General features: G+C 35.9%; 1 protein-coding gene across 3 annotated transcripts in view; it reads left to right on the top strand.

Annotated features, from left to right (window-relative positions):
• Window positions 1-25,615, top strand: part of MRPS35 (mitochondrial ribosomal protein S35) — a 52,653-nt gene that overhangs the window by 18,367 nt on the left and 8,671 nt on the right. For 2 of the 3 annotated variants that reach the window (XM_007175706.2, XM_007175708.3), the window contains 2 exons: window positions 6,891-7,000; window positions 8,654-8,723. The exons of the other annotated variant lie outside the window; for it this stretch is intronic. In XM_007175706.2, coding sequence (XP_007175768.2) covers window positions 6,891-7,000; window positions 8,654-8,723 — 180 coding nt within the window. The remainder of the gene's footprint in view (window positions 1-6,890; window positions 7,001-8,653; window positions 8,724-25,615) is intronic. 3 annotated transcript variants of the gene reach the window in all.

Here is a 25,615-nt window from a genome sequence, read left to right as displayed (position 1 = left end):
TCTTGATACACTTATACACATACACACTCTTGTGTGTTTATTTGTGTGTTTTTGGTTTAAGTGTTTACTTTAAAATTGCTAATATCTGACTTTTCATACTAAAATACGTTAGTGTGTTATCTCTAAAAATTAATGAAATTTTCCTATATAATTCCAATATAATTAATACAGCTAATAAAATTTTCAGTAATTTTTTAATATCATCTAATATGTGTACTCCATGCTCAGATTTCCCCAGTTGTCTTACCAAAATGTTTAAATAGCTTTTTTGTTTAAACCAGGATCCAGTCAAGCACTGTTACATTTGCTTATAATGTCACTTAGGTCTTTTAAAATCTAGAACAGCAAAGGACCTCACCACTCCTCTTCCCGCTCCCCCAAGCTGCAACCCCCATCATGACACAGACATGGTAAAGAGACAGAAATTTTATCCTGCAGCGCTTCCTACCTTCTGAATTTGTCTCCATGCATCCTGGTGTCATTTACCTTATGTCTCTATCTCCTGTATTTCCTGTAAAGTGGAAGTTAGATTTAAAGGACTGATTAGATTACAGTAAACTATTTTGACAAGAATACTTGATAGATGTTGCTATGTATTTTATATTGCATTATATGAGAGGGCACGTAAAGTCTGGTTGCCTCATTCTTAGTATGCTGAGATGGATCACTTGGTTAAGAGGCTGACAACCTCATCTTTCCATTGTGAGGTTATGGGTTGTCATTTTTTGCTTTTCCCTTGAACAGGTAATGTGTAGATGGGTATATTCAGCAAATTTTGATCAAGTAAAATCATATTCTTTTTGATGTTCAAAGTTACGTCCTAACTTTTGGCCAGTAGGATCGCTTCTAAACTGATTCCTATGTCCTTTTATTACAAGCCCATTAGCATTGGAAAATTTCCTTGCCTTCTGGCACAAGATGGACCAGGCTTACTATATAGAATATTCCTTATCCCAGACCTGGAATTAGCTATTTCTCCAGGAGCTCTGATACCTTTTAGTGAACATTGGTGTTTGGAGACCAAAATTGGGATGCTAGGACTTTTCGGTTGATTCTTTGGGTGATTTCTCAAGAAATAAATGATAATTAATGGTAGTTTTAGTTCTCCTTTTTAAATATCTATAGCTTGTTTTTTCTTTTTGTCTTTTGCGTTAGAGTTTCTAAAATGTTTATGTAGTCCCTTGTGCTGTTCTCTACTTTAATGGTATTCATACTTTAATAGTATTTAGCCTCTGAGATTGGATTTCAGTTTAGAGATAATAATCCCAACTGTGTTAACGATGTATCCTGTTCCTAGTTTACTAGCATTTTTGAAAGGATCTCCTTTGAATTTTTAAAGTAATGAATTATATTAATTGATTTTCAATTACTGAACCATTTCTGAGCCCTGATCAGTTTATGGTACATTATTCTTTTACTTTACCACTGACTGATTTGCTGTGATAATGTTCTGTTTAGGATTATTTGTCCTAATCTCATGTTGCTTTGGAGAAATTTCAAATCCCTCCTCTCACTTACCAGGAACATGCCACATGCCATTGCACACGTGCCCTAGTAACTAACTCCTAAGTTAGTATTGGAAACCTTTGTTAAAGCAGTCTTGATGCACATCACGTGTCTTTTTTCACACAGCAGTTATGGGCAGTTTTACCCGATGAACCTTTTTTTAAATTAAACTTTCACTTTTAAAATAGTTTTAGATTTACAGAGAAGCTTCAAGGATAGTACAGAGTTTGCCATATTCACACCAAATTTCTCCTGTTGTTAACATCTTATGGTACTGTGGTACATTATAGCTAATGAATGAATCAATATTGATACATTATTAATTAAAGTTCATACTTTATTCAGATCCTTAGTTTTTACCTAATGTCCTTTTTTTGTTCAGAATCCCATCCAGGGTACCACATTACATTTAGTCATCGTGTCTCTTTAGGCTTTTCTTGGCTGTGATTGTTTCTCAGAATTTCCTTGTTTTCGATGACTTTGACAGTTTCGAGAAGTACCAGTTATGTATTTTGCGGAATGTCCTTCAGTTTCGATTTGTTTGATGTTTTTCTCATGGTTAGATTGTTAGGTGTTTTGGGGAGGAAAACCTCAGAAGTTAAGTGCCATAGCAAGGGTATAGGCTCCTCACGTGACTTATCACTGATGATGCAGCTTAGGTCACCTGGCTGAGGTAGTGTTGGCCAGTTTTCTCCACTACAAAATTACTCTTTTTTTTCTTCCTTTCCATAGTGTACTCTTTAGAAGGAAGTCACTGTGCACAGCCCACACTTACGGAAGTTATGCTCCATCGCCTCGAGGGAGAAATATAGATTATTTGGAATTCTTCTATGTGGGGTATTTGTCTATTCTCCTCCATTCATTTATTTACTCAGTCACTTACTTGTATCAGTGTGGATTCATGGATTTTTACTTTATCCTTTGGATTATGGTCCAGTAATACTTTATTTTGTTGCTCAAATTGTTTCGTCTTTGGCAGTTGGGCACTCTTTCAGCTGGCCCCTCTGCTCCTTTGTCATGCCCCATCATTTGTTTTTTAAACACTTCCTTATTTTTTGGCACCACAGAATGCTCCTAGCTCATTTTATATATTCCTTGTACCATTCCCAGAATCAGCCATTTCTCCAGGGAGCCCTGACTAATGTACTTCTGATTCACCTATCCTGGAGGATGACTGCCCACCTTTCTGAGGGCCCTTCTAATACAAAAAGTTCATTTTCGTACTCCATGTAATCTGTATTTTAAATTGGAACATTCCAAGTGTGCTGCAAAAATATGTGGAAAATCTCTGCAACCATCTTTGCATTATATGCTAACAAATAGACAAACTTGAACCTTTAGAAATATTTTCAGTGATATAGCCATAATTGATTTGTAATTTTCTTTCTTTGGGTTTTGGTATCAGGGTTGTACCATCTTTATGAAATGAATTTATGAAGCTTTCCAGTGTTTTTTTCAATTCCATAGGACAGTTTAAATATCATAGCAATATATTTATGTATTTAGAGACATTGAAAATATTTTAAAATCACAAAAGATAATACAGATTTACTGTATACATTTCATAAAATATAGATCAACAAAAGGAAAACACAAAAAGAACTTAAAATTCTACTTTGCTGATATCATTCCACAGGTTAATAGAGTGTCCCTATTATAAAATAATAATACCTGATACATTGTTAAGAACCTAATAAATGTTACCTCTTTTTAATAATAATGGTAACAACAACAAACGACAGTTGAGCTCTGTTTTATGACCAAAAAAAAAATCTCTGAACTCAGAGTTAGAAAACCTAGATTTTTTTTTTTTTTTTTTTTTTGGCTGTGCTGCGCGGCTTGCGGGATCTTAGTTCCCGACCAGGGATTGAACCCAGGCCCAAGGCAGTGAAAGCGCCGAGTCCTAACCACTGGACCACCAGGGAATTCCCAGGAATCGTAGATTCTAATTCATGTTTTTGGTCTTAATTTTTGTGGGCCTTTGTCTTCAGTACTAGAATAGACATATAAAGTCCTTACCTGTTCTAAATTTGCTTATTTTGTTTCATATAAAAATAATCTCACTTTTTATTTGAAGTATGCCACCAGTTACCACTTACTATATCATGCTGCCATCCCCGCTTGTCTCCTTTTTGTCTCATGCCACCATGCCATACCTTCCTCGATCCCTTTTATCCCTTCTGCCTGACCCCTGTTGGCCCTTCTGGACTCTTTTCACTCTACCTGCTGACGGTTGAGGCTCAGGGGTGGTGTCCAGACTGGCGTCATGTGGTTCAAGGGTAAAAGTAGGTAAAACAGTAAGACTAAATAAACCATGTGTAGTCCAGCATGAGTTTATGCAGTACTGTGAAGGTAATCAAATATTATAAAATAATATTCAGAGATACTCAAATTTTTAAATTTAGAGAAGGAAAGTTGGTATCATATTTTTTTGATAGTCATAAAAGTAGTTCAGAATTAAAAATAACATTTGTATAGGATTTTAAGAGGGGTGGGATAGGGAGGGTTGGAGGGAGACGCAAGAGGGAGGAGATATGGGGATATATGTATATGTATAGCTGATCCACTTTGTTATTAAAGCAGAAACTAACATGCCATTGTAAAGCAATTACACTCCAGTAAAGATGTTAAAAATAAAATAAAATAAAAAATAAAAGATGAGAAAATATGGAAAAAAAAGTGCTTTCTTCTATTTAATCTCTTTTATTCCTGACAAAAATTCTGTGAATCCTTTCTATTTTATAAATGAGGAAACAGACAGGAAGATCACATGATTTGTTTAAGGTCACTTATCTGATAGGTAGCAAATCTAGACATCAAGCCCAATTCTTGTCTTATGTGTAATACCATAGTTCTTTAATTAACTGCATATTCTTGTAAATGAAGAAAATATTTTATGCATTTAGACATTTTTCAATTTATGTAGTTCTTTTAAATGAGACATTTGAAGATAAACCTGTAACTATGATTTGAAATGTGAACATTGTTTTGGGGATAATGTTAATAGTACAATGTTGACTCTTTAAAATACAGTAACTTGGAAAAAGAAAAGTCTAAGGACAAATAAATGTCGCTCAACTTCAACCTAAGAATACTAGTCCAGGTTAAAGACTACAATTTTGCAGTGCCTTTGAGTGCTAGCAGGTGGCGTGAGTGCACTGCACAGCTGTTTCTGCAATATTTATGAGCTTCTGGCATAAGACTATATAATTTTTGACCATTAAAATATTAATGTGAACAATGAGTTTTAAAACAGTCGTCACAGTAATGATCAGCATTGCTGCCACATGTTTTTGACTGCTTCTTACATAAAAAACTAGAACACAAATTTTTTAAATGGTAAATATTTCAATGTATTGTTAAACATCATGATTTTATTGAAGGAGTTTTAAAAGGGAAAATCACTACCTGCTCAGTATCTGAATGTAAAATCTATTTCTTTCTCTGTACTGTATCTGTATGCATGCAGATATACATACATTTTCATAATTATAATCATAATGTAGGTACGTTTTATGATTTTCTTATAGGTAATTCTCCATATTGTTAACAGTCAGAGTCATCATAAAACTGCTTATTTTATCCATCAAGCTAATAACCTGGTTGTTGACATAAATTCTTTTCAGGGGACTGTGGTAATTTCACATTGCCTACAACATATGACCATTCTGTGGGATTGATATTTGTCAGTGTTCTTACTAATATTCTTGGAGTGCATTTATATTTATTTTTTTATTTCCTATTTTTTCTATCCAAATAAAAAAAATTCACTGTGCTTAAAAAAGAAACAACATATCCTCCCTTTTTTAAAGTTATGTATTCATTCAGCCAATATATGTTGCATGCTTTTTAGGTGCTAGGTCATTGCCAGGAACAAGACAGTTATTGTTCTTACTCTCGAGGGTTTGCAGTCTAGTGGGAAAATAAATAAGCTCTTATGCTATGGTTGTCTTGAGTGAAATGCAGGGTTATTGAAGCTAGAGGGAAGAAATAGGTGGGATTTCAAAATCTTATTTAGCCTTTTCATACAGTTCTGATTTTTGCTTATTCTTAATGCTCTCCATGGAAAACTAGTCTGTTGTTTACCTTATTTACCTGCATTGTAGTCTCTAACCTGTTTTCCTGGATCAAGCCTATTCATCTCTAGATAATACTTTCAGCCCAAGCCATAATTCTCTGCAAATTAAAAAGTATGTTCATTTATTCCAGCATTTTCCAAAATATGTTTTAAGGAAGACTAATTTCATGAATTGTCCCTTGAAAAGTGGAATCTGAGGTTAAATAAATTTTGGAATTATTACATAACAATGCTCATCTTGAAATTCAGCATGCTCTTTAACATGTTGCCTCCTCTAAGAAATCCTGCTGTGAAGAACCCAGTTTAACTTAACATTTCCTAAATGGACTCAATAGAAACAGCCTTTTTAAAGAAATCATTCTTTTTAGCAGCCTGTGGGACTAGTATTAACATTTTGAGAAATGTTGAGCTGAATTATTTCAAATGTTTTGACCCTTCATGGATGCTGTATTCTGGCTTCCACGAGACATCTGTAGCTTTTAAAATAATTGCTCCTGGGACTTTCCTGGTGGCACAGTGATTAAGAATCTGCGTGCCAATGCAGGGGACACAGGTTTGATCCCTGGACGGGGAAGATCCCATATGCGTGGAGCAACTAAGCCCATGCGCCACAACTACTGAGCCTGTGCTCTAGAGCCCATGAGCCACAACTACTGAGCCCGCATGCCACAACTACTGAGCCTGCATGCCACAACTTCTGAAGCGCACGTGCCTAGAGCCTGTGCTCCACAAGAGAAGCCACCACAGTGCGAAGCACTGCAACGAAGAGTAGCTCCCTCTTGCTGCCACTAGAGAAGGCCCGCACGCAGCAACGAAGACCCAATGCAGCCAAGAATAAAGAAAATAAATAAAATAAAATAAAATAAAATGAAAGCCCCTAAACTGTTGCAGTGATATGGGTCTCATAATTGCATGGTAGAAATTCTGAAAGCCCCTATGTTTCATCCATTTATTTTTATAAACAGCTTTACTGACACTAATTGAGTTGAATTCTACTAGTTAGTAATACTCGTAAGCACTGTAATTTCATTTATTTAAGAGACGTGTCATTGGTTCTTTTAGGAAAGGTACTAATGCCCAGAACTTTCAAAGAACTCCAAATACTTTGCTCCCGCTATTTTTTTTTTTCCATGAGTAAGATCAGGCTTCATGATACTTGTGAATTACTAATTCTGTAAAGGAAGGAGTTTGAAAAAGTTTCTTTTGGTTTCTTTTTTAATGTTAGTGTAAATAATTTTGCCACTGTTTTCTCATTATGCAAAGTATATAAAGTAATTAAAAAATTTTTTTTTCTTCTATTTTTAAGGTTAAACTTTCCAGTTTGAATTTAGATGATCATGCAAAGAAGAAACTTATTAAACTTGTAGGAGATCGATACTGCAAGAGCACAGATGTGCTTACCATCAAGACAGATAGGTAAAGGAAGAAAAGTGCAGCAGATCTGTCACATGTGTTGCTTTATTGTCCCCCAGCCCCCTGGCAGTCCTTGTATTAACCTGTTAGGTCAGAGAAGTTGTCTCATTCATATTTTTAATATCCTCACACTAGCCTCCTGTTGCTGTGATCTTTATGTGCATGGAGAGGCTTGCCTAGCTGAGTTAAAGTGTTATTTTTAATATATTTGTGTATGTAAAACTCAGGGAAGATGTTAGATGGAAACGAAAGAATGACTTGCCAGTGAGTAATACTTAAACAGGTTTCTGCAAAGTCAAAGTATAGAAATCTTATATCTCAATATCAAAGTTATTAAATTAAATATGGAAATTAATTTATCAAGGCATTTTTGTAAATAAGCAGAATTTCAGTGCTAGTATAGAAGTTTGTAAAAGCAGTATTAAATTTATTGTATATGAATTTATAAATTAGGTCATTTGAGGTAAAGAAAGGCTATTGGTATGTTTTTGCTAAATGGTTATTTTATTTTTAGAATTATTCTTTGGTTGTTTCTAAATTATGTCAAAATATAAAGAAAAACAAGTGGGCAGATATCCTCTCTCCCTCCTTATCCTAATTTCAAAGCATTTGGAGGTGTCAATATCAATTAAGTTTTATGTTTTGCTTCTTAGTGGTATAAAGAAGTAGCATGACATACATACAGAGATGGCAACAGTGTGGAGGTGGGAAAAGCTTGGGAACTGTGATTTTAGATTATTACCATATAGGAGAAATAAATTTGAAATTTATGAATAATATCTTTTTGCTAGCTTTAGCTTTAGAGAATGTAAAATAACACTTTTTAGTTTGTGCAATTTTTTAAAGTACTTTTAAAATGTTATTGTTAGAAATTCTGTAAGTTTCTGATCATTTTTTTTTGCTAAGTTTGTAAGTGTCTGTGTGTGTGTGTGTGTGTGTGTGTGTGTGTGTGTGTGTGCGTATATTTTATGGTAACAACTTTGTAGAATAGAGGACTATTAAACCGAAGTACAGAATAAACAGAGTCCAGTTAAAGTCAATTATCATATGATAATTTTATATTTAAAGAAATTAGAAGTAATTATTTCCTTTTCTGTATTATTTTATTAGCCTAAAAGTTAATGCCAGCTCTTATTTATGTAGAAATTTAATCTAATATTAGGTCATTAGTTTCATTTTAAATATAATAGCAAAAAAAATATAGCATTGTGTAGTGTAGCTCATTTTTAAAAGAATCAGCTCTGGGGAAATCAGGGTGAACATTTAGATTAGCATCAGTCTCTCTGTATTCTTTAAATGAACTCAGCAGGTATGTTCACACCATCGCAGACTCTTAGCCCTGAGATCCTGAAGGACACTTGGATTGGACACATTCATATTAAAAATAGTGTAAAGCTATTATCAGATATAAATAACTTTGTTAGTGATGAAAGCAAAGATATCCTCTAAATAAAAGTAAAAATAACATCAGTGTTCAATATCCTTAAGTCATAAACTACATAGATCATTTTTATTCCAAGAACAGAATTTTCCTAAGTCACATAGGGAATTCCTGAATATAAGTTATCCTTTGTATTTAGTATTTGTATACTCTGCAAATTTTTCCATGTACTGAATTTTTAGAATTTTGACTTCCTCCCTCTCTGTCTTTTAAAGGTGCCCCTTAAAGAGACAGAATTATGATTATGCAATGTATCTACTAACAGTTTTATACCATGAGTCTTGGGTAAGTGATTGTGTATGAATGTTTAATAACTTTGTCATTGTAATTTGGATGATGTTAACCTTTCAAAACAGTCTGTGTAGCCAGCACTCAGATGAGTGTTTAATGAACCACTATTTAAGCTAAGGACATGTGAAATGTTATAGATAACTCCTACTGACATTGAAAGTGAGGATCTTGAAATAGATAATTCAGTCCATCTGAGGACCTTCAGAAATCAGATGACTAAAATGCCTTTAAAATTCAGAGTTTCTGACTTACGCTAAAAAATTCCGAATTTTTTACTTTTTTTTGTTTGTTTGTATGACTTTAGGTGAAAGTTGTCAATGTTATGGAAGGGAGATCATCTATATTACTTGAACTATATAATTCATCCTGTTATTCAAATAAACTATAGAACAAAGCTCCCAAACTTTGTAGAAAGTTATTTTAAATGTTTATTAAAATCTTAGTTAACAAATAGCCTTTCATGTGAACATTTCACTGGTATACATTAGAGACAATTAAGGGCAATTAATTATTTAAATAGTATAAAAATAGTCTTGTGTCTGACTGAATTTATTGAGTTTTAGTATAAGTATACACATTTATGAGGAAGATTTTGCTGTGAATGAGCATCAACTCATTTAAAGTTGAAAACTAATATGTTTTGGTAACTCACAGTTTTATATAATATTTTTAAAAATTAAAATAATTTTAGATATGCACACAAATTAAAATTTTTGAAGCTTGCTCAACATAGACATGGGATTTAATAGCATTTCATGTTGGGAACATTTGAAGGAATGGGGGTAGCTGGAGAAAGAGTCACTCTCTTTAGATGCTCAAAGGACTTCATATGAAAGAAGAGTTAGATTTGTTTTTCATGACTTTTAAGGGTACAACAAAGTAGAAGCAATAGTGAGACAGATTTATTTACTGAATAAAATGTCTCTACAAGATTCACCTAAAGATGGAGTGGGCTGCTTTAATAGGTGGAAGATGTTCCATCCATTGGCTACTTAGTGGGGATATGACAAAAGGAACGTACTCTTTGGATGTTAGTTAGTTGCATTAGATGATCTTTGGAATCTCCTTTCATCCCTAAGAAATTCTGTGAACACGTACAGCTGGTCTTACAGATTTCATTGATGTTAATAATAAAACAGTTGTAGCACAAGGGGATGAGTGGAAAATTTTTTAAAAAATAAAACTTTGTTGCGAGGTTAGTAAAGAACAGAAAGTAGCTGGTAGCTCTTCTCTGCTTTTGAGGTATTCTAATTATCATAATTCATCCCGATTTTCTAGTTCCTAGCTTTAGGAGCAACATCATAATAGCAGTTAATCTCTTTCCTGTCAACTGATTTTATAAATGCCTTTGGCTTGAGGTCATTAAGTTCCCTTTTGAACCAGCAACATGGCTGAATTAGCTTCAGCTCTATGGCTGCTGCTTAAAGAGTTAATACCAAACAATAAAAGCCAACCAGTTTTGAGTCTCTTATTTTGCCAGCAGCCTGTAAAATGAATTTGCCCCAAAGGAAATGACAGGCATAAATAAATTCAGTGAAAGTTGACTTACTGGATTCTTTCTGTGGTTCCCTGACATAAAATCCAAACAAGTTTGTATTCTGGATTCATGCAAGAAGCTTTTGATCTTAATGCTAATCACTTTGATGCCAGAGTAAGTAGCCACATACAACTGTCCTAAACGTAATTAAATAATTCCTATATTAAACTTGGCTCTTGATCCTTTCTAAACAAGTACCATCAGTGAAGAAGCTTTAAGAGAATGCAGATGAGCTGTGAAATTTTGCAGAGCTGGTGGAACAGAATTTTTATTGAATTGAAACTCTTTTTTCCTTCACCAGCATGGAATTCATACTTGAAATTGATGTTACCACCTGGTATTTAATCAAATATTTAAAGAGCCCCTTTTAATTCATTCCTTTATTTTTAAGGCTAGTTTCAGAGCATTTAATACCTAAAAGCTAAGCTCTGTGGAGGTTATCTGTAAGTAGCATTGAGAGAAAGTAGTTGGTAGTTTTATGTAACATAATACTGAAACTTCTCTGAAAAGGTATGCGTTTAGACTTAAGTATAAGAAAGTTACTGTTGTGTGCTATTCAAAACAGTTTAACTATATAGAATTATCAAAGTAGAAGTTGTTGACTTCTAAAACAATAAAATGGGTTTATTCGGGAACAGCAAAGAATTGCTATTTGGGACATGCAATTTATGGTGCACTGTAGGTAAGTCCAGAGAACAAAGAAAAGGGAGCCTGCGTTTATAGGGAAAAGGAGGGAGTTGGGAGGGGCTGTTCTAAACAAAAGTTCAAGGGAGGAAAGTAGGAGTTTAGGGTGGTGATGACTTCATTTCCGGAGCGGAGATGTTTCTCATTGCCTGGGCTGTTGCTGAGCAAGGAGAAATTCTTCCTTTGGGATTGTAAAGTAGTTGCACTTTCTGTTTGAGAGTGCAGGGTGTGCTTCTTCCAGTGGGGCATGTAAGTGAAGGTCAGTGCATGCAAATAATGGAGTGTGAGAATGCATGAGAGCTCCCTCTACAGGCCATTCCCAACTCTAACTTTAATTGAGGTTTCCTTTATTAATTTTCATATTCAAAAGGCATAGACTTCACAAAGCATAGACTTCAGGCATAGAGTCTTAGTAATGCTTCAAAGAATGATTATTGCAGTGCTAAGAAGGTAATGAGAAACATATACATTAAACGATTTATTCTTCAGCTGTTCAAAGAAGTAAAGAGATATGTAGAAATTTGGTTTAATATTTCAGTATTACACAATGTTAGCATAGAAATGAATTAGGTTTTAATCTTTGGAACCATTCAGATTTGGATTTGAATCCCACTACTTGTTACCTGTGTAACCTTGGCCATCCATTTAACGTCAGGCTCAGATTTCTTCTAAGGGCTTTTGGATAGATCAGGGAGAATTTATGTGAAATGTCTGGTGAATAGTGGGTGCTCATTAAATGGTGGCTATTAATGTTGTTAACTACTAAAACAAAGATTTATCTTAGAATTTCAAATTCATTTATTTCCAATTTCTGTGTATAGCTCACATTTAACTTGGCAAAGACTTTATACAGATCAAGTCAGCTCTGTGCCCTGTTGTATTTGAATTTTTACAACGTGTATCTGACTCACATTCTGACACAACTGATAATAAATGTTAACTTTGTTGCATGTTGTTCTTTAAACCTTCCACAAGTGATTTGGTTAAGAGATGATTGAATGAAGCATTTTACAAAGTGACTTGCACAAAAGATAGACTAAAACACAGACAGTGGTGGGGGAAAGAAACACTTGCTTTAGAAAATGTAGAGATCTGAAATCAGATTCAAAGGGTTCTTGGGTGATTTTGATATTTAATTACTAATGGTTGCTTTTTAAAATTTGAATTTTTGGCTTTCTTATTTGGACTACATGATAGTCTTGTTGCCAGTCAGAAACATATCTAGGTTTGTATTAAAGTGGTTCTGAAAAGTCATGTAACAAAATGGATAAAAGGGATAATTTTATACTCAGAGTTTATTTTTAAAGGGGACCTTATTGCAAGTATTTCTGATAAAAATGATGACTCCTTTTGCAGAGCCATAATTGCCATTTAGTCTAGTGGTTTATGAGTTCATAGTGATCTTTTGTGTATGCTCACATACACATAGATTTCCAGGTTATATCAGAGAATGCTTGAATGACATTTATTGTTTTCTCTTCTTAGCATTCATCAATGATTTTGTTATTTACAAGGTACAGTGATAGGTATCGGTGGGATTATCAAAATGAATGAGCCTCTGTTTTAGGTACCTTTATTCCTAGAGGGATTTGCTGGTTATAATATAGTCTGTTTCACTAGGTAAGGGAGGTTGGAACATAGTGCTGTGAGAGGCGCATACAAGGATTAATTCTCCCTTGAAGCATCATGGAAGTGGTGACTGGTTTTGGAAGATGAGTAGGAGTGTGCAGTAGGTGAAGGACTCTAGGCCTGGTGGGTTTAGAGAGCAGGCAGAAGTTTGGTGTGGCCAGGGTACACGACCAACAGGGCAGAGGTAGGAGATGAGACTGAAAAATAATTCAGAGCCAGGCTGTGAACAGGTTGTAGAGCTTATTTACATACAGAATGTAGATTTGTATCCAGAGGGCAATATTGAAATGATGTAGTAGCATTTTACTAGATGTGTGAAAAGGCACCTCTTTCAGTGTTTATGAAAGAGTAAACCATTCTCATGGCAAATATTACGTGTACTTTCATTAAAATGAACTGTTTATTGATTGATGAGCAAATGTTTACTGGTTGCCTCTTATTTGCTTGGTGGTGTTGGATATGGAGATTAATACCTAAGGAGAAAACACTGTCTCTTCTATTGAGGAACACTAGTAGAAGCAAGTTGGTTTAGTAATAAATATTATAAAAAATGTTATAAAGGTTATATAATTTACTATTTAATTTTTTATTTTTCTCTACTTATTTATTTCTTATATATCCTTCAAGGCTTTGATACCCACTGGAACCTCTTTTTTTTAACTGAGATATTATTGACATGTAGTATCTTATATTCAGGTATATAACATAATGATTTTGTGTGTATGTGTGTGTGTGTGTGTGTGTGTATATATAAAACACAAAATGATCACCACAATATGTCAACTTAACATCCATTACCACACAAAGTTAATAAAAATTTTTTTCCTGTGATGACAACTTTTAAGATTTACTCTTAGCAACTTTCAGGTATACAATACAGCATTCTTGACTCTAGTCACCAGGCTGTACATTATATCCCCGTGACTTACTTATTTTATAAATGGAAGTTTGTACCTTTTGATCACCTTCACCCATTTTGCCCACCTCCCACCCCCAGCCTCTGGCAGCCACCAGTTGTTCTCTGCTTCTGTGAGTTCAGGGTTTTTTTGTTTCTTTTTTGTTCTTTTAGATTCCACACATAAGTGAGATCATAGCAGTGTTTGTCTTTCTCTGTCTGACTTATTTCACTTAGCATAATGCCCTCAGGGTTCATCCCTGTTGTCGCAAATGGCAGAATTTCCTTCTTTTTTTATGGCTGGATGATATTCCATTGCATATATATGCACCACTTACTCTTTATCCATTCATCCATTCATGGACACTTAGGTTGTTTCCATGTCTTGGCTATTATAAATAATGCTTCTGTGAACATGGGGGTGTAGATATCTTTTCGAGTTGGAGTTTTCATTTCCTTCAGATAAATACCCAGAAGTGGAATTGCTAGATCATATAGTAGTAACTCTATTTTTAGTTTTTTGAGGAACCTCCGTACTGTTTTCCATAGTGGCTGCACCACTTTACATTCCCACCAACAGTGCACAAAGGTTCTCTTTCCACATCCTCACCAACACTTGTTACTTGTCTTTTTAGTAATAGCCATTCTAATAGGTGTGAGGTGGTATCATTGTGGTTTTGATTTGCATTTGCCTGATGATTAGTGATGTTAAGCACCTTTTCAGGTGCCTTTTGGCCATCTGTATGTCTTTCTTGGAAAAATGTCTATTCAGATCCTCTGCCCATTTTTTAATCAGGTTGTTTCTTTTCTTTCTTTTTTTTTTTTTTTTTTTTGCTATTGGGTTGTATGAGTTCTTTATATATTTTGGATATTAATCCTTTATCAGATATATTTGAGCCTCTTATTCTTTGATTCCTACTTTGCCTAGATAGCAAATTATACTATCTTATTTTCTTGACTACAAAATTGCCTTAGTCCATGTTCCATGGGTTGTTTTCCCTGTATGTTTTGTCCTTTTAACTAATCTGGTAAGACTCTCATTAACATGCATCTGATCTTACTGTATTTTGTTCTTCAGAATATCTGGGTCAGTGCTAGGTAACTACATGTTTAATAACATTTAATAATATTAAACTAAGTGTTTAATAACAGCTGTTGAAACATTGTCTATTCTTTTGGAGATCCAAAAATAGACTTTTGAAGTAGGTTTTCAACTTAAAAAGTAAAATGACAGAGTAACAAATAAACTCCCTTTCCAGTAATATAAAATGTAGCATACTTGTTAGATGTTAGCAATAATTAGCTTACTGGTATAGCTTTTTAATGATCTATTAATAAAATTATTAATAATCAATAATTATGCCCAAATTTTAAGAAATATCTTTGCAACAGTTTGAGATACTTAATTTTCATGGATGTATGATTTGGGCTATATGTAGATCAGGTTTGTTTTTCATTTGATTATGTGTTTTTTCAAATATTTAAAGGAAAAGTGTTCTAATGCTATATCATTTTGGAAGTTCTCTACAGACATTTGCTTCTATGAGTTTAATTCATGATGCTAATTTATATTTGACAATGTTAATATGTTAATGGAATCTGTAGGATAATATTGGCTACTCCTAGCAAGATACATCTCTTTAAGGTGAAAGGTACTTATGCATAAACTTACATATTAACTAATTATGCATAAACTAATATTACAGTCTTCATTAAAGAAAAACAACTAGTTAAACATATTAATTGAGCTACCATGAAGAGTCTGAGCATTCATGATAGACCAGTACCAGTAAAGAGTGTTTGCATGTTACCTTTCACTTGATTCCAGACAAATAGAACATCCGGTCTTTGTTTTAAAAGTGGATCTGTGGTGTTGCTTGGAGAGTCAACTGTGTCTCTGTCTCTGACTCTTTTTTCACCTCTGTGCTGTTTCAAATGATCACCTTGGATGAATACAAAAAGGAAACCAAAAAGGGGGTGGGGGTGAAGGAGGAGTTGTTCCATTTTTTTAAAGTGCTTTAAAATACTGTGTCTTTTTTTTTAACAACAGAAGCATTTAGCATGGCCACCCATTTTAAATTAGTGCTAACTTTAAAGATCAGGAATCAAAAAATTTACCTGTTACAACCTCTTCATTATTTTCACTGAGAAATTAAGACTTAGAGGAGAGATCAAGCATTTTGCACAAGGCCACAGAGTCTGTGAACCTAAGGAACTCAGACCTGAACTGCAGCTTCACAGTTTCATATGCTTTCCATGGTATCATATTACTTAGTTTTATTCAACTTTGACTTCCATGATAAAATATTAGGAAATAAAAGAGATGAAATCAAACCCGAACTTTAGCTGCTAGTTCTCAGTCTTAACTATTAACTGAAAATTTATCTGTCTCCATAACCGGTTTTCAGCTGAGGCTTACATCAGACTCACCTGTGAAGCTTTTCTTAGCTACAGATGCTTAGAAATTTGATTCCCTGCAGAATCAAAATCTCTAGAGGTGAGACCCAGACATATTTTATTCTAAAGGCTCTGTTGCTGAGCTGTTGATTGTGAATAATTTCCCTAGTCTTTGAGTATTGTTAATAAAGAAACTGATTAGAAGGTTGGTATATCTCTTTTAAGACAGTTTTTGTACATGTACCTAGTGTCAGCACTGAGGGTGTGGTATGGGAATTAGAATGAAAAGGGCAAGAAAAAGGAAGGATTTGTGTATCATACATGCATAGATTTTTTTTTTAATTTATTCTTTTTTATTTTTAGTATCTCTATTGGAGTACAATTGCTTTACAGTGTTGTGTTAGTTTCTGTTGTACAACAAAGTGAATCAGCTATAAGTATACATATATCCCCATATCTCCTCCCTCTTGAGCCTCCCTCCCATCCTCCCTATCGCACCCCTCTAGGTCATCACAGAGCATCAAGCTGATCTCCCTGTGCTATGCAGCAGCTTCCCACTAGCCATCCATTTTACATTTGGTAGTGTATATATGTCAATGCTACTCTCTTACTTCGTCCCAGCTTCCCCTTCCCCCACTGTGTCCTCAAGTCCATTCTCTACATCTGTGTCTTTATCTCTGCCCTGCCACTAGGTTCATCAGTACCATTTTTTTAGATTCCATACATGTGCATTAGCATACAGTATTTGTTTTTCTCTTTCTGACTTACTTCACTCTGTATTACAGGCTCTGGGTCCATCCACCTCATTACAAATAACTCAATTTCGTTCCTTTTTATGGCTGAGTAATATTTCATTGTATATATGTGCCACATCTTCTTTATCCATTCATCTGTTGATGGACATTTAGATTGCTTCCATGTCCTGGCAAATGTAAATAGTGCTGCAGTGAACATTGTGGTACATGTATCTTTTTTTTTTTTTTTTCCACACACACACACTGTATTTTATTTTTACAAGAGATAAATAGACTGACACCAAGCATTGTACATGGATGACCACAACAAAAGCAACAATGATTGCAATTACCAAACATGAAACACACTCATACTATGTCATAATATTGACATTCAGTCCAGTAATCCTCCACTGTAACAGCTCCTTTACTTTGCAGTGAAAATTGATTTGTATATTCTTTGCCTCTGAGTCCTTGTGGGATTTTTTTTTTTTTTAATTCAGACAGAAAGTCACAAAAATTATACTCATCCTCATCAGTTCACTCAGTCCCATGTAATTAATTTTTTTTTTTCATCTTGATCTTTTGTTAGCACTTTTATGAGTTCATCAGTTTTTGATTAGAGTTCTGAAAATGCTTATTCATTCAGTTCAGCAGTACAGTCAGTTACCAGAAACCTGTACTTGTCAGAGTCTTTTCCATGAATTTCTTGAAGATGAAACCCTTTTATAGGAACATATTTGCAAAATCATCAGAGTACACCCAGAACTGTCTGTAAATGACAAAAGACTTAAAAATGACCATGGTTAAAGATTTGATGAAAGTTCATAATAATGCAGTTGACAAGAAAATTAGTTACTTCTCAGATACACATTTTAAAGTAATAACTAGGATTATTACTTACAACATTATACCAGAACATACAAGATTTTTAGAAGTTTCCTGTAATGTCTGAAACATTTATATTAACATATTTCCATACATATTTCCATACAAATACAAATATAAGATTTTTAGAAATTTCATGTAATATCTGAAACATTTATATTAACATATTTCCATACAAATAACCCAATGAAAGTTTAGTATTAGTTGTTTTGTTTGTTGTTTTATACTGCAGGTTCTTATTAGGCATCAATTTTATACACATCAGTGTATACATGTCAATCCCAATCGCCCAATTCAGCACACCACCATCCCCACCTCACCGCAGTTTTCCCCCCTTGGTGTCCATATGTCCATTCTCTACATCTGTGTCTCAACTTCTGCCCTGCAAACTGGCTCATCTGTACCATTTTTCTAGGTTCCACATACATGTGTTAATATACGATATTTGTTTTTCTCTTTCTGACTTACTTCACTCTGTATGACAGTCTCTAGATCCATCCACGTCTCAACAAATGACTCAATTTCGTTCCTTTTTATGGCTGAGTAATATTCCATTGTATATATGTACCACAACTTCTTTATCCATTCGTCTGTTGATGGGTATTTAGGTTGCTTCTATGACCTGGCTATTGTAAATAGTGCTGCAATGAACATTCGGGTGCATGTGTCTTTTTGAATTACGGTTTTCTCTGGGTATATGCCCAGTAGTGGGATTGCTGGGTCATATGGTAATTCTATTTTTAGTTTTTTAAGGAACCTCCATATTGTTCTCCATAGTGGCTGTATCAATTTACATTCCCACCAACAGTGCAAGAGGGTTCCCTTTTCTCCACACCCTCTCCAGCATTTGTTGTTTGTAGATTTTCTGATGATGCCCATTCTAACAGGAGTGAGGTGATACCTCATTGTAGTTTTGATTTGCATTTCTCTAATAATTAGTGATGTTGAGCATCTTTTCATGTGCTTCGTGGCCGTCTGTATGTCTTCTTTGGAGAAATGTCTATTTAGGTCTTCTGCCCATTTTTGGATTGGGGTGTTTGTTTCTTTGATATTGAGCTGAATGAGCTGTTTATATATTTTGGAGATTAATCCTTTGTCCGTTGATTCGTTTGCAAATATTTTCTCCCATTCTGAGGGTTGTCTTTTCGTCTTGTTTATGGTTTCCTTTGCTGTGCAAAAGCTTTGAAGTTTCATTAGGTCCCACTTGTTTATTTTTGTTTTTATTTCCATTACTCTAGGAGATGGATCAAAAAAGATCTTGCTGTGATTTATGTCACAGAGTGTTCTTCCTATGTTTTCCTCTAAGAGTTTTATAGTGTCCAGTCTTACATTAAGGTCTCTAATCTATTTTGAGTTTATTTTTGTGTATGGTGTTAGGGAGTATTCTAATTTCATTCTTTTACATGTAGCTGTCCAGTTTTCCCAGCACCACTTATTGAAGAGACTGTCTTTTCTCCATTGTATATCTTTGCCTCCTTTGTCATAGATTAGTTGACCATAGGTGCGTGGGTTAATCTCTGGGCTTTCTATCTTGTTCCATTGATCTGTGTTTCTGTTTTTGTGCCAGTACCATATTGTCTTGATTACTGTAGCTTTGTAGTATAGTCTGAAGTCAGGGAGTCTGATTCCTCCAGCTCCATTTTTTTGCCTCAAGACTGCTTTGGCTATTCGGGGTCTTTTGTGTCTCCATACAAATTTTAAGATGATTTGTTCTAGCTCCGTAAAAAATGCCATTGGTAATTTGATAGGGATTGCATTGAATCTGTAGATTGCTTTGGGTAGTATACTCATTTTCACAATGTTGATTCTTCCAATCCAAGAACATGGTATATCTCTCCATCTGTTGGTATCATCTTTAATTTCTTTCATCAGTGTCTTATAGTTTTCTGCATACAGGTCTTTTGTCTCCCTAGGTAGGTTTATTCCTAGGTATTTTATTCTTTTTGTTGCAATGGTAAATGGGAGTGTTTCCATAATTTCTCTTTCAGATTTTTCATCATTAGTGTATAGGAATGCAAGAGATTTCTGTGCATTAATTTTGTAACCTGCAACTTTACCATATTCATTAATTAGCTCTAGCAGTTTTCTGGTGGCAGTTTTAGTATTCTCTATGTATAGTATCATGTCATCCGCAAACAGTGACAGTTTTACTTCTTCTTTTCCAATTTGTATTCCTTTTATTTCTTTTTCTTCTCTGATTGCCGTGGCTAGGACTTCCAGAACTATTTTGAATAATAGTGGTGAGAGTGGACATCCTTGTCTCATTCCTGATCTTAGAGGAAATGCTTTCAGTTTTTCACCATTGAGAATGATGTTTGCTGTGGGTTTGTCGTATATGGCCTTTATTATGTTGAGGTAGGTTCCCTCTATGCCCACTTTCTGGAGAGTTTTTATCATAAATGGGTGTTGAATTTTGTCAAAAGCTTTTTCTGCATCTATTGAGATGATCATATGGTTTTTATTCTTCAATTTGTTAATATGGTGTATCACATTGATTGATTTGCGTATATTGAAGAATCCTTGCATCCCTGGGATAAATCCCACTTGATCGTGGTGTATGATCCTTTTAATGTGTTGTTGGATTCTGTTTGCTAGTATTTTGTTGAGGATTTTTGCATCTATATTCATCAGTGATATTGGTCTGTAATTTTCTTTTTTTGTAGTGTCTTTGTCTGGTTTTGGTATCAGGGTGATTGTGGCCTCATAGAATGAGTTTGGGAGTGTTCCTTCCTCTGCAATTTTTTGGAAGAGTTTGAGAAGGATGGGTGTTAGCTCTTCTCTAAATGTTTGATAGAATTCACCTGTGAAGCCATCTGGTCCTGGACTTTTGTTTGTTGGAAGATTTTTAATCACAGTTTCAATTTCATTACTTGTGATTGGTCTGTTCATAGTTTCTGTTTCTTCCTGATTCAGTCTTGGAAGGTTATACCTTTCTAAGAATTTGTCCATTTCTTCCAGGTTGTCCATTTTATTGGCATAAAGTTGCTTGTAGTAGTCTCTTAGGATGTTTTGTATTTCTGCGGTGTCTGTTGTAACTTCTCCTTTTTCATTTCTAATTTTATTGATTTGAGTCCTCTCCCTCTTTTTCTTGATGAGTCTGTCTAATGGCTTATCAATTTTGTTTATCTTCTCAAAGAACCAACTTTTAGTTTTATTGATCTTTGCTATTGTTTTCTTTGTTTCTATTTCATTTATTTCTGCTCTGATCTTTATGATTTCTTTCCTTCTGCTAACTTTGGGTTTTGTTTGTTCTTCTTTCTCTAGTTTCTTTAGGAGTAAGGTTAGATTGTTTACTTGAGATTTTTCTTGTTTCTTGAGGTAGGCTTGTATAGCTACAAACGTCCCTCTTAGAACCTCTTTTGCTGCATCCCATAGGTTTTGGGTCGTCGTGTTTTCATTGTCATTTGTCTCTAGGTATTTTTTGATTTCCTGTTTGATTTCTTCAGTGATCTCTTGGTTATTTAGTAACGTATTGTTTAGCCTCCATGTGTTTGTCTTTTTTACGTTTTTTTCCCTGTAATTCATTTCTAATCTCATAGCGTTGTGGTCAGAAAAGATGCTTGATATGATTTCAATTTTCTTAAATTTACTGAGGCTTGATTTGTGACCCAAGATGTGATCTATCCTGGAGAATGTTCCGTGCGCACTTGAGAAGAACGTGTAATCTGCCGTTTTTGGATGGAATGTCCTATATATATCAATTAAATCTATCTGGTCTATTGTGTCATTTAAAGCTTCTGTTTCCTTATTTATTTTCATTTTGGATGATCTGTCCATTGGTGTAAGTGAGGTGTTAAAGTCCCCCACTATTATTGTGTTTCTGTCGATTTCCTCTTTTAGAGCTGTTAGCAGTTGCCTTATGTATTGAGGTGCTCCTATGTTGGGTGCATATATATTTATAATTGTTATATCTTCTTTTTGGATTGATCCCTGGATCATTATGTAGTGTCCTTCCTTGTCTCTTGTAACATTCTTTATTTTAAAGTCTATTTTATCTGATATGAGTATAGCTACTCCAGCTTTCTTTTGATTTCCATTTGCATGGAATATCTTTTTCCATCCCCTCACTTTCAGTCTGTATGTGTCCCTAGGTCTGAAGTGGGTCTCTTGTAGACAGCATATATATGGGTCTTGTTTTTGTATCCATTCAGCCAGTCTATGTCTTTTGGTTGGGGCATTTAATCCATTCACGTTTCAGGTAATTATCGATATGTATGTTCCTATGACCATTTTCTTAATTGTTTTAGGTTTGTTTTTGTAGGTCCTTTTCTTCTCTTGTGTTTCCCACTTAGAGAAGTTCCTTTAGCATTTGTTGTAGAGCTGGTTTGGTGGTGCTGAATTCTCTTAGCTTTTGCTTGTCTGTAAAGCTTTTGATTTCTCCATCAAATCTAAGTGAGATCCTTGCTGGGTAGAGTAATCTTGGTTGTACGTTCTTCTCTTTCATCACTTTAAGTATATCATGCCACTCCCTTCTGGCTTGCAGAGTTTCTGCTGAGAAATCAGCTGTTAACCTTATGGGAGTTCCCTTGTATGTTATTTGTCGTTTTTCCCTTGCTGCTTTCAGTAATTTTTCTTTGTCTTTAATTTTTGCCACTTTGATTACTATGTGTCTCGGCGTGTTTCTCCTTGGGTTTATTCTGTATGGGACTCTCTGCGCTTCCTGGACTTGGGTGGCTATTTCCTTTCCCATGTTAGGGAAGTTTTCGACTATAATCTCTTCAAATATTTTCTCTGGTCCTTTCTCTCTCTCTTCTCCTTCTGGGACCTCTATAATGCAAATGTTGTTGCGTTTAATGTTGTCCCAGAGGTCTCTTAGGCTGTCTTCATTTCTTTTCATTCTTTTTTCTTTAGTCTGTTCCGCAGCAGTGAATTCCACCATTCTGTCTTCCAGGTCACTTATCCGTTCTTCTGCCTCAGTTATTCTGCTATTGATTCCTTCTAGTGTAGTTTTCATTTCAGTTATTGTATTGGTCATCTCTGTTTGTTTGTTCTTTAATTCTTCTAGGTCTTTGTTAATCATTTCTTGCATCTTCTCAATCTTTGCCTCCATTCTTATTCCGAGGTCCTGGATCATCTTCACTATCATTATTCTGAATTCTTTTTCTGGAAGGTTGCCTATCTCCACTTCATTTAGTTGTTTTTCTGGGGTTTTTTCTTGTTCCTTCATCTGGTACATAGCCCTCTGCCTTTTCATCTTCTGTGTCTTTCTGTAACTGTGGATTTTGGTCCACAGGCTGCAGGATTGTAGTTTTTCTTGCTTCTGTTGTCTGCCCTCTGGTGGTTGAGGCTATCTAAGAGGCTTGATGGGAGGCTCTGGTGGTGAGTAGAGCTGACTGTTGCTGTGGCGGTCAGAGCTCAGTAAAACCTTAATCCACTTGACTGTTGATGGGTGGGGCTGGGTTCCCTCCCTGTTGCCCTGGCGGTCAGAGCTCAGTAAAACCTTAATCCACTTGACTGTTGATGGGTGGGGCTGGGTTCCCTCCCTGTTGGTTGTTTTGCCTGAGGCAACCCAACACTGGAGCCTACCCGTGCTCTTTGGTGGGGTTAATGGCAGACTCTGGGAGGGCTCACGCCAAGGAGAACTTCCCAGGACCTCTGCTGCCAGTGTCCTTATCCCCACGGTGAAACAGAGCCACCACTTGCCTCTGCAGGAGACCCCCCAACACCAGCAGGTACGTCTGGTTCAGTCTCCCCCAGGGTCACTACTCCTTCCCCTGGGTCCCGATGCACACATTACTTTGTGTGTGCCCTCCAAGAGTGGGGTCTCTGTTTCCCCCAGTCCTGTCACAGTCCTGCAATCAATTCCCACTAGACTTCAAAGTCTGATTCTCTAGGAATTCCTCCTCCCGCTGCCGGACCCCCAGGTTGGGAAGCCTGACGTGGGGCTCAGAACCTTCACTCCAGTGGGTGGACTTCTGTGGTATAAGTGTTCGCCAGTCTGTGAGTCACCCACCCAGCAGTTATGGGATTTGATTTTACTCTGATTGCGCCCCTCCTACCGTCTCACTGTGGCTTCTCCTCTGTCCTTGGACGTGGGGTATCCTCCTTGGTGAAGTCCAGGGTCTTCCTGTCAATGATTGTCCAGCAGCCAGTTGTGATTCTGGTGCTCTCGCAAGAGGGAGTGAGAGCACGTCCTTCTACTCCGCCATCTTGGTTAATCTCTCCTCCATGTATCTTTTTGAATTATGGTTTTCTCAGGGTATATGCCCAGCAGTGGGATTGCTGGGTCACATGGTAGTTCTATTTTTAGTTTTTTAAGGAACCTCCATACTGTTCTCCATAGTGGCTGTATCAATTTACATTCCCACCAACAGTGCAAAAGGGTTCCCTTTTCTCCACACCCTCTCCAGCATTTATTGTTTGTAGATTTTTTTCTTTTTTTTTTTTTTTTGGCTGTGTTGGGTCTTCATTGCTGCGTGCAGGCTTTCTCTAGTTGCGGCGAGCGGGGGCTACTCTTCATTGCAGTGGCTTCTCTTGTCATGGAGCACAGGATGTAGGCATGCGGGCTTCAGTAGTTGTGGCACGTGGGCTCAGCAGTTGTGGCTCGCAGGCTCTGGAGTTGTGGCACACGGGCTTCGTTGCTCTGTGGCATGTGGGATCTTCCCGGACCAGGGCTTGAACCCATGTCCCCTGCCTCGGCAGGCAGATTCTTAACCACTGCGCCACCAGGGAAGTCCATGTTTGTAGATTTTTTGATGATGGCCATTCTGACCAGTGTGAGGTGATACGTCGTTGTGGTTTTGATTTGCATTTCTCTAATGATTAGTGATGTTGGGCATCTTTTCATGTGTTTGTTGGCAATCTGTATGTCTTCTTTGGAGAAATGTCTATTTAGGTCTTCCACCCATTTTTGGATTGGGTTGTTTGTTTTTTTCATATTGAGCTGCATGAGCTGCTTGTACATTTTGGAGATTAATCCTTTGTCAGTTGCTTCATTTGCAAATATTTTCTCCCATTCTGAGGGTTGTCTTTTCGTCTTGTTTATGGTTTCCTTTGCTGTGCAAAAGCTTTTAAGTTTCATTAGGCCCCATTTGTTTATTTTTGATTTTATTTCCGTTGCTCTAGGAGGTGGATCAAAAAGGATCTTGCTGTGATTTATGTCAAAGAGTGTTCTGTCTGTTTCCTCTAAGAGTTTTGTAGTGTCTGGCCTTACATTTAGGTCTTTAATCCATTTTGAGTTTATTTTTGTGTATGGTTTTAGGGAGTGTGCTAATTTCATTATTTTACACGTAGCTGTCCAGTTTTCCAAGCTCCACTTATTGAAGAGGCTGTCTTTTCTCCATTGTATATTCTTGCCTCCTTTGTAAAAGATGAGGTGACCATATGTGTTTGGGTTTACCTCTGGGCTCTCTATCCTGTTCCATTGATCTATATTTCTGTTTTTGTGCCAGTACAATACTGTCTTGATTACTGTAGCTTTGTAGTATAGTCTGAAGTCAGGGAGCCTGATTCCTCCAGCTCCTTTTTTCTTTCTCAAGATTGTTTTGGCTATTCGGGGTCTTTGGTGTCTCCATACAACCTGTAAAATTTTTTGTTCTAGTTCTGTGAAAAATGCCATTGGTAGTTTGATGGGGATTGCATTGAATCTGTAGATTGCTTTGGATAGTATAGTCATTTTCACAATGTTGATTCTTCTATTCCAAGAACACGGTATATCTTTCCATCTGTTTGTATCATCTTTGATTTCTTTTATCAGTGTCTTACAGTTTTCTGCATACAGGTCTTTTGCCTCCTTAGGTAGGTTTATTCCTAGGTATTTTATTCTTTTTGTTGCAGTGGTAAATGGGAGTGTTTCCTTGATTTCTCCTTCTGATTTTTCATTGTTAGTGTATAGGAATGCCACCAGAAAACTACTAGAGCTAATCAATGAATTTGGTAAAGTAGCAGGGTACAAAATTAACGCACAGAAATCTCTTGCATTCCTATACACTAACAGATTTTTTTTGACTTGACGTGGTAGGCAGTAGGCAGCTGTTCTTGAGCGGGTTGATGATACAGTAAAGTAACACTTCTCATATATATTTGCCTTCCGGTAAGACTTCATTTTATATCTGATGCTCAGGAGCCTATCATATACTTAAAGGCCATTAAGAAAAATTTCCACCCAGTGGCTGAAGTCATG

This window comes from Balaenoptera acutorostrata, chromosome 11 (genome assembly GCF_949987535.1).
Source record: "Balaenoptera acutorostrata chromosome 11, mBalAcu1.1, whole genome shotgun sequence".
Lineage (NCBI taxonomy): Eukaryota > Metazoa > Chordata > Mammalia > Artiodactyla > Balaenopteridae > Balaenoptera > Balaenoptera acutorostrata.
Note: the sequence above shows the minus strand (reverse complement) of the source record. Positions and strands in the feature narration are given on the sequence as shown.